The 14,625-nt window shown below is 43.2% G+C and overlaps 3 protein-coding genes across 6 annotated transcripts in view; 1 reads left to right on the forward strand and 2 right to left on the reverse strand.

The window, feature by feature from the left end:
* Positions 1-302: 302 nt before the first annotated feature.
* Positions 303-6,223, reverse strand: LOC111477188 (aspartic proteinase-like protein 2). Its single transcript, XM_023121219.1, has 12 exons — positions 5,726-6,223; positions 5,511-5,631; positions 4,288-4,715; positions 4,035-4,191; positions 2,875-2,957; positions 2,693-2,789; positions 2,485-2,557; positions 2,081-2,281; positions 1,867-1,991; positions 1,450-1,551; positions 1,251-1,348; positions 303-836 (listed from the first exon to the last, which is right to left on the reverse strand). The coding sequence occupies exons 1-12, from the start codon at positions 6,184-6,186 to the stop codon at positions 662-664; spliced, it is 2,121 nt and encodes a 706-aa protein (XP_022976987.1). The 5' UTR covers positions 6,187-6,223; the 3' UTR covers positions 303-661.
* A 784-nt stretch (positions 6,224-7,007) lies between these two features.
* LOC111477207 (isoflavone 2'-hydroxylase-like) lies at positions 7,008-8,722 on the reverse strand. The gene is made up of 2 exons (XM_023121240.1): positions 7,845-8,722; positions 7,008-7,752 (listed from the first exon to the last, which is right to left on the reverse strand). The coding sequence occupies exons 1-2, from the start codon at positions 8,718-8,720 to the stop codon at positions 7,132-7,134; spliced, it is 1,497 nt and encodes a 498-aa protein (XP_022977008.1). The 5' UTR covers positions 8,721-8,722; the 3' UTR covers positions 7,008-7,131.
* The window catches only part of LOC111477235 (putative cyclin-A3-1), a 9,224-nt gene continuing 3,306 nt past the window's right edge, over positions 8,708-14,625 (forward strand). For 2 of the 4 annotated variants that reach the window (XR_002717234.1, XM_023121280.1), the window contains exons 1-3: positions 8,708-9,198; positions 9,277-9,495; positions 13,487-13,638. The gene's annotated coding sequence lies outside the window, so the exon portion shown is untranslated. The remainder of the gene's footprint in view (positions 9,199-9,276; positions 9,496-13,486; positions 13,639-14,625) is intronic. The other 2 variants (XM_023121281.1, XM_023121282.1) reach the window with 2 other exon arrangements.

Consider the following 14,625-nt stretch of genomic DNA (forward strand, 5'->3'; position numbering starts at 1 on the left):
AGATCAGGCAGCGGAATCTTGGGAAATGGCCAAGAACAAGAACTCAAACGACGAAAGACAAGATTGGAAGGGGCGTCTCTGGTGAACACTACACCAAAGTTCAGAAGGAAAATTGAAAAAGTAAAAGGAAAAAGAAAAAGAAAAAGAAAAAAAGAAAAGAAGATCATAGGGCAGTGTGCCGATTAATACAGGGTCCACCTGCGGTGTTCCAACCGGTTATACCCACGTGATAAAAATTTTATCTCCTAATGTACAAAAAGTAATAATTAAACGCCATCCTAAAATAACCCTATTGGTCGAAGTTCATATAAATCAAATCTACTTCATCAATCAAACCAACCTGTAATAAAGGGCACTGGGAACAGCTCAAGGCTGTGCACCTTTGTCCCTGCTTAAATACATGAGCCATTCCAATAACACATGTTCTTGTTTGGCATGGTTTTTTTCCCTTCTTCCTGTGGTTTTTACTACAACTCTAAATCAGTGTACAACGGTCCTAAGCATTTCATGGTATGAGTGACTACCATATACACTCAGTTTTTGAAGCTATTTTAAATTCCAATCTCTCCCTACCCAAATCACATCTTTTCTTTAATCCGAAACTATATATCTGATATACAGAATCACAACTCCAACCAAAAAAGAGAGAAAAAAAGGGGGTCTATAGTGGCTGAAGCTCTTGCTCGGGTCCGACAGCACCAACAGGCTCATATGAACTCAGCTCCCTCCGTCTGTATCTCCAAATCAGCCACGTGCTTCCGGCTGCCAATCCAACAACTAAGGTAACTGCTGCTACAATAGACATCATAGACCAGAAGTGCAGCTCCATCCATGTCCTGTATAAATCCGACCAGGGGTAAGAAAGTACGTGATGAAGCATAATATAATAGGGAAAATTAGTCAAGTTGTAGCCAGAAATAAGTAGAAAACGAGAGTGTGAACATGACAGCATATACCTACTGCACAGAAATGTGATCAATAGTATTTTTAAGATTATATAACCTACTGGGCTGAAAGCAAATTACTCTATAAGAAGACATGTCACAGATACAAAACTTATTAGCAGTTACTGCAGTTTAAATGGGTGAACGCCATGCTTTGAAGGAATTTCCCCCCAGAATCAGTCGAACTCCAAATGCGGACGACCCAGTGATGATATATTTGAAAAATGACGAGCAATAGCCAGTGGAGCCCTATGTGCTCCAAATGCTGTAAGAAGGAAAAGAATAACATCCAGGAATATATCTCACTTCTTTAATGGAGGTTCAACATTCAATTCAACCAGCTGATAGCTTCCGAATTTTTCAGGAAGTTGCAAGTCATGTTTCTTCAGGCGAGAAATTATGTCCTGCAAATCATCATTTACAGTCATAAGATAGTTAATTGATATACTCCAATGTTTTTACTTCATATAAATAACCGGGGCGCTTAAGAACTAAGAACTTTCACCATTGCCGTGGAATTAGATATATAACCAGCAGAATCAGCAGGGAAGATGGCCCATCTAATGAAGAAATCAGTTCCCCCCGATGTAAAGTTCAGCATGTGAACCTAAAATTAGACAATTGGCAAGTGTAAGCCGAACCCCAAACTGCAGACACTACAAAGAATCGAGCATATAGATATAGAAACAGCAGTGCAAGTCTCAATAAAGTCAAGTATATGCATTCTTCTTAAGCTTTAGGGCGCGCATTTTCACTCTTCTCCTTTCTTTTCAAAAAAGTTAAGTTCACACCATTAATTGTTGCCTTTTACAAGATTATCTCGAAAAAAAATTTGGAGAGGACCTAGCACTAACAACGGTGCTGTGGTAGTCGACAAGAGATAATATGAATGGTGAAAGGTTAACTCTAAATTCATTAGTACCTGTGAGACATTAACTTCAAGCTCATTGGCAATAAATTCTGCAAGCTCAGTGATGTTAAGCTTCACGGAGGATTTGTTGGCATGAAGCACCATATTAAATGTTATGACTCCAACCTGAAATTCACCTACACAATGAACACAGGAATATATAAATACCGCGCGAAGTAAAAGTCATCTGGTAATATAATCTTGAAACCATTGGGTTAAACCTTACCGGAAAGAAATGGCACAGTTGGAGAAACAGGTGGAGGAATTTCATTACTTGTATTCTGACCATAGGAAGGTAGAGGAGCTGGAGGAGGAGCAGGAGAAAGATAATGCAGATTCTTCCAAAGTTCAGAACAGTTAGTCTTCCAAAACCCAATTTTGGTGTTCTCTCGATCATAGGTGACAAGGGTATTACGAACAATAATTCCTGCCAATGAAAAGAGACCACGCAGCTTTACTCTAAAGAAATACTATTTCGTTTTATTAATTTTGAGGACCGTGATTATTGAACACCTAAGTTTTATTAAAGCATGCAATACAAAACCATCATTTCCACACAGCCAAAAGCAGTAAAACAATGTGTACAGCGCAAAAGAGAATTATCCACAATCCAGGGAAACTTCGCCATACCTCCCAAAAGTGTTGTCTGATCATTACCATTTTTAAAGATTCCTAGACAATATGCACCACTAACCTTCGTATGCTGCAGAGATGGTTGATGAGAAGAGGAAGGATATACCATTAATGTAAATTTTACTACAAATTATAGGCAATTACATATATCATAACAATTCACTGGAGAGGGAAGGAGAGAAAAGATCAACTAAAAAATGAGTACCCGGAACAAGTAGTTCTCCGGAGAGAGTGAAATTTTCTGTCCATTGGCAAATACCATAGCAACCTCTGGAAAGACTTTTGAAAGTTCAGACACATCCCTAGCACAAGAATCCGATGATCAACAATCAACCCAGAAAGAAATACACCTAAAATATCAGCGCTCCTAGCAAGAAATAGAAATACCTCCCAGCACCAGAAAAACAAATATCTTTAAAATTTGGGTCAGGACCATTGATTTGTTTCAGGAAACTAATTTTCTTCATTAGCTGCAATGTAAACCATAAGTTAACAACAATGCACCATGTTTTGTAATAAACAACTGCAGAATGGACTGGGAGGAAGCAAAATAGGAGATGACCTTTACTATGAGTATGCATCAAGTCAAGAAATCAAAACTTGTCATTCACATGAATGAAAAAGTTAAAGACAACAATATCCCTCAGGCAACATCTATGGGAAAGGGCATTTCTACTTTTTGCTAAGAAGAAGAGCTCATGATGAATGCAGCATCGATTTCAAAACAGACCTGTAGATCAGATCTTTTCATCCAAAAAAATCACAACATTGCATTCCAAATGACAAAAACTGTACCCAGCACCTACATGTTTTTTCCAGCATGAAACAGTCCCTAAACTGGGAATCAATAGCATAAGCTAAGCATCAAATCAATTAAATCAACTACTAGAACACAGCCAAAATCAATTGCATAGCATAAATATTATATTTGGTAATAACAAAAAGAAGAAGGCTACAACGTATGTTTTGAAGTTCAAATGATCCGATTAAAATGTAAGAGTTCAAGATAGTTGTATCGGCGAAATGTGGCTATGAAGAACTACTTGAAGAAGTCCTTGTTCGAAGATAAAATGTGAAGGTAGAGAAAATGGTCAAATCAATGCAGAATGATAAAAGACAAGATAATGACACATGAATGAAATATTGGGACTGTGTGAACTCCAAACACTCGATCAATCTGAGTTACACTTCGAAGATTCAAATATGCTTTATAATAGCTTTCTCAACAACCATTTAGACAGTTTCAATGGCTTTGAACTGTTCCAAAATTCCATATCATGATGCAGAATGAATGAGATACTGAATCTTACTGGTGACAGACATATTGAATAAGACATGTATGTGATAGGTCCCCGACAGTAAATATGTATGTGAGGATGGTTAGAAAGGAAAGAGAACTGAGAGTTAGCTATAATATTGTGATAAGCACAAGGATGCCTTTAAGCAGAAGGAACGATAAGTAGCACGAAACTGATAGGCTTTTGGTGAAGGTAAGACCATCTAAGATTTGAAAACCAGAGATTAGATGCAGAAGTTGAACAACTTACAGCGTCCTTAAATGCATAGTAGGCTTTTTCTGGAAAATAAGCATATGTAGTTCCACTATCCAAGACAGATCCATACTTCCCATCGAAAGTCTTCGGATTCAACTTCAATGGCTTCCCAGCAACATGTATTTCCTTCAACTCTATATTATAATATGGGCTGTTTCCGTCCCAAAACTAGACTATATCTATGAGATATACATAAATATAAACCAGTGAAAATGAATTTAGAAAGGCACATTCAAAACCACCATACCTTCGAGATGTGTCCGAGTGGGTAAATACCATACCAGGGGGTGAAGAGATCCCACCAAGAACCATTGCACCCCCACCAACATCCATCCCACCATAACATAATGAAAATGAATTACTCACAGCACCCTTGCCAACAAGTTGGTCCATCACACTGAGTGTACCACGGCCCAAACCCATAATCCCATCAGCACGCTGGGTATAAAGATCGCCAGTTTCCATAGTTTCACAGCCAAAGACTGCACGCTGGGGTAGAAGTTCACTTTCTTTTCCAAATGACATGATGTCCTCAGCAAGGACACCGCTGCTAGTACTCATCTCTGCATACCGTCTCTCGTATGTACACTGGACTCCATTGTCATCACAGCTACAATCGATATTGCACTTAACAGGTTGATATGAGCTAGACAACTTCGGTTGGAACCTTGGATCCTAAAAATAGTATGGTCTAAAAATAAATCAAGTGAAAAACTTGTTTTAAGAACATATATCGAGTATAACTAGAGTTATCAGCAGTTCAAACTGTCTGGACTTTCTACAATAATATTTTTTTTTTTTATCTACGACTACTACAATCAATCTAAACACCTTATTTAACTGAACATGCATAAGCTTCAAATGAGTAATCTGACATAATTCCCAATGCAGCACCTCACAACTACGATCATGCTACACAATTTGCAAGGTTACTAGTAAATTGAATGAGATTTGAAATCTCAAATGAAAGCATATTATGAAGGCTTATTCTCATAAGAGATTCTTCTATATTTGGTCGTCAAAATAATTTGTAGGATATTAAATACTAATTAGATGATCACCATAACTTACTCATTTCCTCTAAATTGTTTGCTATTTACATCGGCGTTAATTGACCACTAGGCCAACCAAATGCAGTTTTTCATTTTGGCACTATCTTATTTTATCTTTGTGAACCCATACACAGAAAGTCATTTCCAGAGAAAAACATGTATGAACCAGTGATCCGAGATGGATCAGATGGGCGATCTCTAATCTTTCCTTCATCAGCAATTCGACCAAGCCTAGTTCTAAGATCCCATGCTTACATCGTGCTGAACAGTTATAGGCTTAAAAGACAAAAATTTCAAACAACGGAATCAGTATAAGTTTCTGTAAGCCCAAATTCGAACGAACAAAACGAATTGCAGATATTTGGCGAGAGAGCAGAACTGAAGAAACAACGCAGATCAACAATCAATCGAAAGAAACCTGATGGTTCCCGCAATCTACGCAGTTAGAGCATGGAACGTATGTCACAGTACTTCCGGTGTCCACAATAAGAGCAAATTCTTGTGGAGGAGTCCCAATCCATAGACGCGTCGTGTAATACCTAGGAATATAAATGCCCAGAACCTCGAATTCACGATATACATACAAACAAATCTAAAAACTGAAACAAAAGCAGAAAATTCAGAAAGACGAACCCGTTGGTAAGGAGGTCGTCGTAGAGTCTCATTCGAGCATTTGACGAGTGGGGTTTTTCCAAGTTCAACAGGTGCCGGAGACGATGATCACGGTCCAAAACGCGCTGATGGGTGGAATTCGTCGGTGAAATATAGAGAGGAAGAATCACAGGGCGCTGCTGATAATCGAAGTCTCTAGAGTCCACAGATGAGGAAAAAATCGCGCCCAGAAAATTGAAACCAACTAAACAATAGACGAAGATGGCAGAATGTAAACTGGTGGAGGGCGGAGACATGGTGTGCTGGTGGACCGTACGCGATGGTGCAGACGGAAGAGGAACGACGGTAATTGGCGCGGAGAGGACCCGGTAAATAGCCCTCTGCGCCCCCAAAATATTGAGACTGAAACCAAAGTCATTGCAGTTTTTCTTATTTTCGTCGCTAACCGATTGGCCAATCCGATGAAGCCACGATAACGACATAATGAAAATGTAGGACGACGTGGCAACGGTCAACGGCAATCCGACCGGCATGTTGCAAGTTGGTCAACTCAAACAATTGTTATTTTATCCTTTATGTATATACGAAATTGGAAATTGAAATTTCCATTTATTAGTTTTGAAGAATTCCCCTATTTAATACCTTTGTGAAAATGGTGGTAAAGCAGGTGGGTGGCATTATTTTGTCCAAACAAGGAGAAAAATAAAACTTAGCTGCACAATGCTTGAAATAGAGGTTATGTATCATTATTGATGCATTTAGAAGCTTCACACTATATATATATATATATATATATATATATATATGTAACAACGTCAATTGCTAGCAAATATTGTTTGCTTTATCTCATTACGTATTGCTGTCAATTTCACGGGTTTTAAAACGTGTTTATTAGGGAAAAGTTTCCACATCTCTGTAAGGAATGATCTGTTCCCCTCTCTAGCTAATGTAGAGTTCATAATCCACTTCCCATGCAGTGCCCAACGTCCTTGTTAACACATTAATATTGTCCGGTGTTTGACTCTAATATCATTTGTAACGACTCAAACATATCGTGCGCAGAGTGGTTGCATTATGAGATCTCATATCAATTAGAGATGAGAACGAAATATTTCTTATAAAAGAATAGGAACATCTCTGTAGCAGACGCTCTTCAAAATTGTGAGGTAGACAATGATATGTGTCAAAGCGGAGTATGTTTTAACGGTGAGTTTGAGCCGTTATAGTGTACATTGACTATAGACTATAGAGCTTGATTTGGTTTGTGAGAGAAGCTTGCCAAATATGGGCTTACACCTGTTTCTAGCCTGCAAGTGTTGGCCTTTGGGCATAGTAACTGCAATATATATATATATATACACACGTGGGGGGCTGATATACCAGCCAGCAACTAAACAGTAAAACATAAACAACCACTTCAATTTGTATCAGATTTGGGGAAGCAAATGTGCGACCTTTGAACGGGGTCGGCAAAGGGCGTGGAGGGGCACGGCTTTGGGCAGCGTCAGTCCAACGCCTTCCCTCATATCAATACATTCCCCGCCAACCGACTCCCACTCAAAGCACTGAATCAGCGACCCGACAGCCAATCCAACGACGCGCAGTCCTAGGCCCTCGCCGGGACATCTCCTCCTCCCGGCTCCAAATGGCATCCACTTGAAGAACCACCCCTCTCCCTCACTTCCAAATCGTCCCGGGTTGAATTTTTCGGGGTCCACCCATACGGTGGGGTCGTTTTGGATGGCCCACACGTTGACGAACAGCGTTGTACCAGCTGGGACACGAAACCCTCCAACGTGACAATCCGCCGATGATTCGTGGGGGATGAGTAATGGGCCGGGTGGGTACATTCGGAGAGTCTCGTGGATTAGGCTACGGAGGTAAGGAAGATGGGCCAGATCCGATTCCTCCAGGATTCGATTGGATCTTCCTACAACATCGTCGATTTCCGTTTGGGCCCTTTGAAGGCACTCTGGATTGTTGAGTAATAGTGACAGCAGCCACTCCATTGTATTGATGGAACCTTCAGTCCCTGCTAATAGCAACACCTACAACAATCCAGGTTAATCACACTCTTGGTTAGAACACCACCAAGTTAAATTAAGTGAAATGAGGATGAGAGTTGGGCGATGTAGCTCACGAGCATAAGGCCTCTGATATACTCGTCCTTATAATAGTGAGGTTCCTTTTGTTGCAGCGAGAGGAGGACCTCAATCATGGTCTTTTTAGCATCCTTTTTACTCTGTTTACGATGTTCCTCGATCAAACTCTGCATCCAAGCATCCCGCTTGCTCTGCAACTCCTTCATCCTGTTTTCAAGCCCTTTCGATAATCCAGCCCATTTCACCATCCTTAAGAAGTCCCCCAAATTAGTCTTGCTGCTCAATCGAAACGTCTCCTCCTGAATCTCCCGGAATCTCTCTGCTTCCTCCGACTCCGCCACGTCTTCCCCATAATACCGCTTTCCAGCGATCATTCTCATCATGATATTGAACATCAACTCGAAAAACTCTGTTTTCATGTCTACGACGTCGTTTTTGGTGTTGTACAGCCTCCGGATCAACGTACGAACTTCGTCGACGCGAATACTGGAAAGCGTTTGGAGGCGGTGGGTGGAGAAGATTTCTAAGGACGAGATTCGGCGGAGGTTTCGCCAGTGCTCGCCATACGGAGCCCAGAGGAGGCTTGTGTAATTGTACCCGAGGTATTTGCCGCCTATGAGATGAGGCCGGTTGGCGAACACGATGTCGTTTTTGGAGAGACACTCCTCGGCGGCTGACGGAGAAGAGACGACCAGGACTGGTCGGAAACCGAACCAGAAGAAGAGGATTGGGCCATGCCGGCGCGAGATGTCCAATAGGGTCCGGTGAAGTGGGCGTTTGAGGAGGTAGAGTTGGCCAATGATGGGTAGTGAAAAAAATGGGCTCGGGGGGAGGTTTCGGATTCTGTGAAGGAATTGATTTGTGAATATGTGAAGTATGAATAAAATCAGAAGGCATAGGAATGTGATCGCCATGGACGACGGCTAAATGATGACTACGAAGGTTTGTACATATGATATGATAAGGCAGTGGAATTGTTTGTATTGGGCAGTATGAAGGTTTGGGTTTACAACAACGAAAACGACGTCGTACTGGTAAGAACCATTTCATAAGTGGGGTATGATAATGTAACCCATAGTGGGAACCGCAGTGGGGCACAGGCAAATGAGGTGATAGCAAGGTGGAAGGCATAATGATTCATTGGGGAATTCCCGGCCATTTCCTCATGAAGAACCCTCGTGCCATTACCTAAAGCCAAACAAATGGACGGATGAGATATACAGTTTTTGTCCTAATTTCTCTATTTGATTTTATTCGATTTTAGGGTTTAAATTACGTATTTTATATTATACAATAATTCTGCATGTCCATTTATTGGATGATTATTAATTAAAGAATCACTTTAATAGGTTCATGTGAAGCAGCGATGGTAGCAATGAGCATGGCAAAAAGGTACTTTCGGCGATGAGATTGGTAGCGATTATGAGGGCTTTTCTTTTTATATATAATCACTGTTGAACATGACGACAGGATATTCAACATGAAACTCTCACCACCGAATCTCTGTTCTTTCGGGATCTAAGGAAGTAGCTGTGGTGATATGAAAAGCATCAGTCAGAATTTGATCTTTTTTAAAAAAATTGTGAAGTTTTCCGTGGAGTGTTCGATGTTTGGGCATTTGAAAGCGATTTGTCGGAGATCACGACGCTTTGCGGTGCGGAAAACTTGAGGGAGGTGCTTGTGCGCAAGGTTAGTCGTGCTGTTTTTTTTATTGATTGATCCTTGGATTCTACTGCTATTTGGTCCTCTGCGCCTCAATTTTACAGTTCGAGTCGATAATGGAGCGTCTCTATTGTTGGTTTTCACAGAATTTCGGTGAGAGGAAATTGAGAAAATGCGTAACAAAAAGGAGAGAGAAAAATAACTCTGACTGCGTTCAGGTTGTTTTATTTGTTCAGAACAAACTCCTATTTAAAGTAAAAAAGAATTCTAAAATTCGCTGGAGAGTGGCCAACTAAATCTGTGCCACTCCCTTCTAAAACTCTGGTGATCCATTCGACGTGATTTGTCGAATGGTCAAACTCACGATTTTCTGAAATCGTGTGAATAAGAAAAACGGTAAAACTCAGGTTTTATCTAACAATCTCCTCCTAAAACCTGTAGTATATCTACCTTACTATTTGAACTCCGATCTTTGAGCGTAGTTCTTCAAATTTCACCCGCGCCAGGGACTTGGTGAAGATGTCTCCAAGTTGTTCCTCTGTTCGGATGTAATCAATTTTGATGACCCATTTGAGCCCTATGGCTTGGTGTCCCGGCGGCATATCCTCCAGACTCCACGTCTGATTTTTGGTGATGGATGTCATCTCCTCCTGCATTGCCTTCAGCCAGCACGGGTTCTTTTCTGCTTCGGCGAAGGTGTTCGGTTCATCTGCACTGATGACATGTAGTTCGGCCACTTCTTCGAGCTCGCGCACTGCCAGTCCAGGTGGTTCACCTCCTCCTACTAGGTCGTCCATCCTCCGGTACCTGGCCTCCAGATTAGTATCGTGATCGGCATCCAGCGTCGAATCCGCAGTCCGTGGTGTTGCGAATTCCACTAGTTCAGGGGTTGCACCTGCTGGCGGCGGTGACGGCTGCTGATGCTGGGCTCCTCCTTCTTCCGACTCAGTGACGAGGTACTCCACCGTGAATTGATTTGGATTATGGTCTGCCTCGATCACGTCATTCCACTGCCAGAAGGTGCTTTCATCGAAGACGACGTCGCGAGACACGTGAGCTCGCCCCCCTACAGGATCATATAGTCTGTACGCCTTGCTCCCGGGTTCATAGCCGATAAAAACGACCTTCAGCCCCCTAGGATCGAGCTTGGCGAGGTGGGGACGTGTTACCTTCATGTAAGCAACGCAGCCGAACACACGAAAATGATGTACCGCTGGTTTTTTGTTGTACCAGGCCTCATATGGTGTTTTCCCGTCAAGGCTTCGGGTTGGTGACCGATTGAGGAGATATACGGCCGTCATTACTGCCTCTCCCCAGAATCTCCCAAGCATCCCGGCAGTCACCAACAATGACCTTGCTGTCCCGACAATGGTCTGATTCCGGCGCTCCACCACTCCGTTCTGTTGGGGGGAGTAGGGCGCCGTTAGGTGCCGTTGTATGCCGATTTCGTCACAATACTTACCGAAACTTGTCGAGGTGAATTCTCCGCCTCGGTCTGTGCGCAGCACTCGCATCTTCTTCTCACATTCGGCCTCCGCTCGCGCTTTAATGCACTTAACCGCCTCTGCCGCCTCACTTTTCGCTTGCAGCAGGGTCGGCCACATGAAGCGGCTTTTGTCATCGACTAATAGGAGGAAGAAACTCTTACCGCCTGGGGTCGCCGAACTCTTACCGCCTGGGGTCGCCGGCTTGATGGGCCCGCAGATATCGCCGTGTACAAGCTCCAACGGCTCATCGGCTCGATAGGATGTTCGAGACGGAAAGGGTGTGCGCCTCTGTTTGCCGATGAGGCACCCGTCGCACAGCTTGTTCACACCTTTGATTGCTGGCAAACCGTGCACTAACTCCTCCTTCTGTAGTTTTTCTAGAGCAGGAAAGTTTAAATGCCCGTACCTTGCGTGCCACCTCCAAGATACCTCTTCGATCTTTGGCCGAGAGATTGACAGGTTGCTCTATCTCTAACTCCAGGATGTAAAGACGGTTTGTCGTGCGCCTTGCCTGTGTGAGCAGCCGTCGTTGATTATCGCAAATTTTGAGTAGTCCGCGCTCGATGGAGATGAAACAGCCTGTCTCATCGAGTTGACCCAGGCTCACAAGGTTAGCCTTGAGCCTCGGGATGAAGTAGACGTCGGTCAGCTTGCGATGCTCGCCTCCCTTGCTGGCGAATAGGATGGTGCCGCGTCCTTCGATCTCGACGACGGATCCGTCGCCGAATTTCACCGTCCCGCGGATCCCCGAGTCGAGTTCGGAGAATGCAGATCTAGCCCCGGTCATATGGTTTGTTGCCCCTGTGTCTAGGATCCATCGCCGGTCCTTGTGTTGCTCGTCCCGCTCGCTGATCTGAGCGAACACTCGCTCCTCCTCCAGTTGAATTGGTTCCCTAGCTGGTGCCACCTTTGCTACACCCAGCTGGAGCTCTTTCTCGAGTTCAACATCGTTGTTGATTACCTCCATTTCCGTGGATTTGGAATCGAGAGTGGGGACACATGCACTTACCATGAAGAGAGCTGGCTCGTCCTCCTCGGATTGAGCCACATGGGCCTTTTCGGCCTTCTCCTTGTTCCTAAGCTTGCTCCAGCAGTTCCTGCTTAGGTGTCCTCTCTTCCCACAGTTCGAGCAGATTGGCCTGCCATTGGTCGACTCCTTCTTTTGATTCCCATCTTTCCCGCGCATGCGCCCGTGGGAGATCCATGGCTTCTTACCGTCTTTGCGGCTGGAGGAGGACCCGTTGCTCTGGCCGGTGTTGTCACGGAGCTTTAGACGTGCAAACCATTCCTCCTCTGTGAGGAGTAGACGACCCCCCTTGTCGACAGCTGAAATGGTATTTTTCTTCCGCTGCTCGACGTTACGCAGTCTTCCGATCACCTCTTCTACCGTTAGGTCGTTCACGTCAAGCAATGTCTCGATTGAAATCGCAACTTGCTCGAGGTGATCAGGGACAACCTGCAGCATCTTCTTCACGATTTCTGTCTCGCTGATGCTGCCACCAAGTGTGGTGATGTTGTTGGCGAGCCCCGTGATCCGCATTGAAAAATCATCGACGGATTCACCGTCCTTAAAGTGGATCTCCGAGAGCTCCTTCCGCAACTGCTCGATGTTGGATTCCCGCACTCGCTGTACACCGACCCGACGGGATTTGATTCCCTCCCAGGCCGATTGCGCGGTGCGCTTGGTGGAGAGAGATGCCAGCATCTCTGGGGGCACAGATCGTAATATGGCGACAAATGCCAACCGATCCTCACGGTACTCAATCGTTTCTCCTTCCTCTGGCTCAACAGCATGCCATAACCCTTGCGCTTGTAGGTTGACGCGCATCAACAAGATCCATTCGTTATAATTGGACTTTGTCAATATTGGATACTGAACGACGGCAGTCGTTGTCTCCCTGATCACCCGCTCAACGATAACTTGACGCCCTCTTCGAGGCGGCGGTGATGGAGATGTCGGCACACGACGACGGCGTGGAGGAGTGAGTGAGCCTGCCCGAGATGGGCCCCACGATGTGTGTGTTTTTACACTTTGCATTTTCTTCTACTCGAACCTAAGACCTTTGTGATGTTAGGTCAACGCTCTAACCACTTGAGCTATTCAACTTGTTTGTTGATAGGTTGGCTCCTCTGCAATGATATACACCGATCTTCAACTTGGCTCTGATACCACTTGTTGGTTTTCACAGAATTTCGGTGAGAGGAAATTGAGAAAATGCGTAACAAAAAGGAGAGAGAAAAATAACTCTGACTGCGTTCAGGTTGTTTTATTTGTTCAGAACAAACTCCTATTTAAAGTAAAAAAGAATTCTAAAATTGGCTGGAGAGTGGCCAACTAAATCTGTGCCACTCCCTTCTAAAACTCTGGTGATCCATTCGACGTGATTTGTCGAATGGTCAAACTCACGATTTTCTGAAATCGTGTGAATAAGAAAAACGGTAAAACTCAGGTTTTATCTAACATCTATTAACTTGATTCTTTTGTCCTCCCCTGACCGACCGACCTCCTGTCCTTGTCTTTGAGAGATCAGATCGGCCCACTCGCGGGGTGATTATGGCACCACAGCCTCAAATTTCATCGACATTTCACAGCGGAGTGGCCTCTTTTCCACCAATGCCTACAAATCTGGCCGATTGTTCCGGACGGAGATTACAGCGGTCCTAGAATCCGGCGAACACTCGGGTAAAACTCCATTTGCGTACTAATTTCAATAGAAACACTCCCGTTAAACGAACCAACAGGAATGCATTATCACAAGACTTGGCGGTTGTCTCATTAGGCTATAAAGCTTGGGCTGGGCCAACCCATGTCGAGGGGGTTTAACTTTACACTGTGTCATAGGGATACATGTAACATTTGTCATTACTGAAAGAGGCTAAGAGGTAGCTGCAAAGTGGTGTCCCCCTCACATTTGACTTCCTGTCATAAAACGCGTGGAATTTTTAAGCCCCCAAAGTACATAATAAGTATAGAATCTACATTTTCTAATTACAATGATGTGAATTTTAGACCACTTTTTCAAAGTTTTTGCCGTTTCAGGCCTGCATGGTCAACATATTCATCTTTCATTATCCAATTGCTATTCCTTTTACCGATTACGTATCGTCATCAACCTCACTCGCAATGTTAAAACGTTTTTATTAGGAAAAAAATTTCATACCCTTACGTCAAACATTTTGTTATTTAGATCTCACAATCCACCTCCTTAGGAGTTCAATGTTTTTTCCACGCTCTTATAAGATTTTGTTGCATATCGTCATTAGTCTCAAATTTTAAAACGCGTCTACTCGGAAGAAGTTTCTACACCTTTATAAGAAATATTTCGTTTATTAGGGATTTCACAATCCAACAACTTAGGTGCCCAATGTCCTTGAGATTTGGGATCTCATAATCCACCGGTTAGTGGGCGCGAGTGTTCTCATTGGCACACCTTCCAATATGAGGCTTTGATATCATTTTTCGTCGTTTAAAACATATCTACTATGAAGAAAGTTTTATTCTACTCTCTAACCGATACGAGATTTGATAATTAAGTTTTACTAAACGAACATAGAGATAGTGGTGAAGGATCATCTACTTCTAATAAAGTGTTAGTTTATTTAGAGGGATGAATTCAAAGATGGGAAAATAGTATACATAAAAAAAAAAAAAAAAAAAAAAAAAAAACGC

This window comes from Cucurbita maxima, unplaced genomic scaffold (assembly GCF_002738345.1).
Source record: "Cucurbita maxima cultivar Rimu unplaced genomic scaffold, Cmax_1.0 Cma_Scf00003, whole genome shotgun sequence".
Taxonomy (NCBI): domain Eukaryota; kingdom Viridiplantae; phylum Streptophyta; class Magnoliopsida; order Cucurbitales; family Cucurbitaceae; genus Cucurbita; species Cucurbita maxima.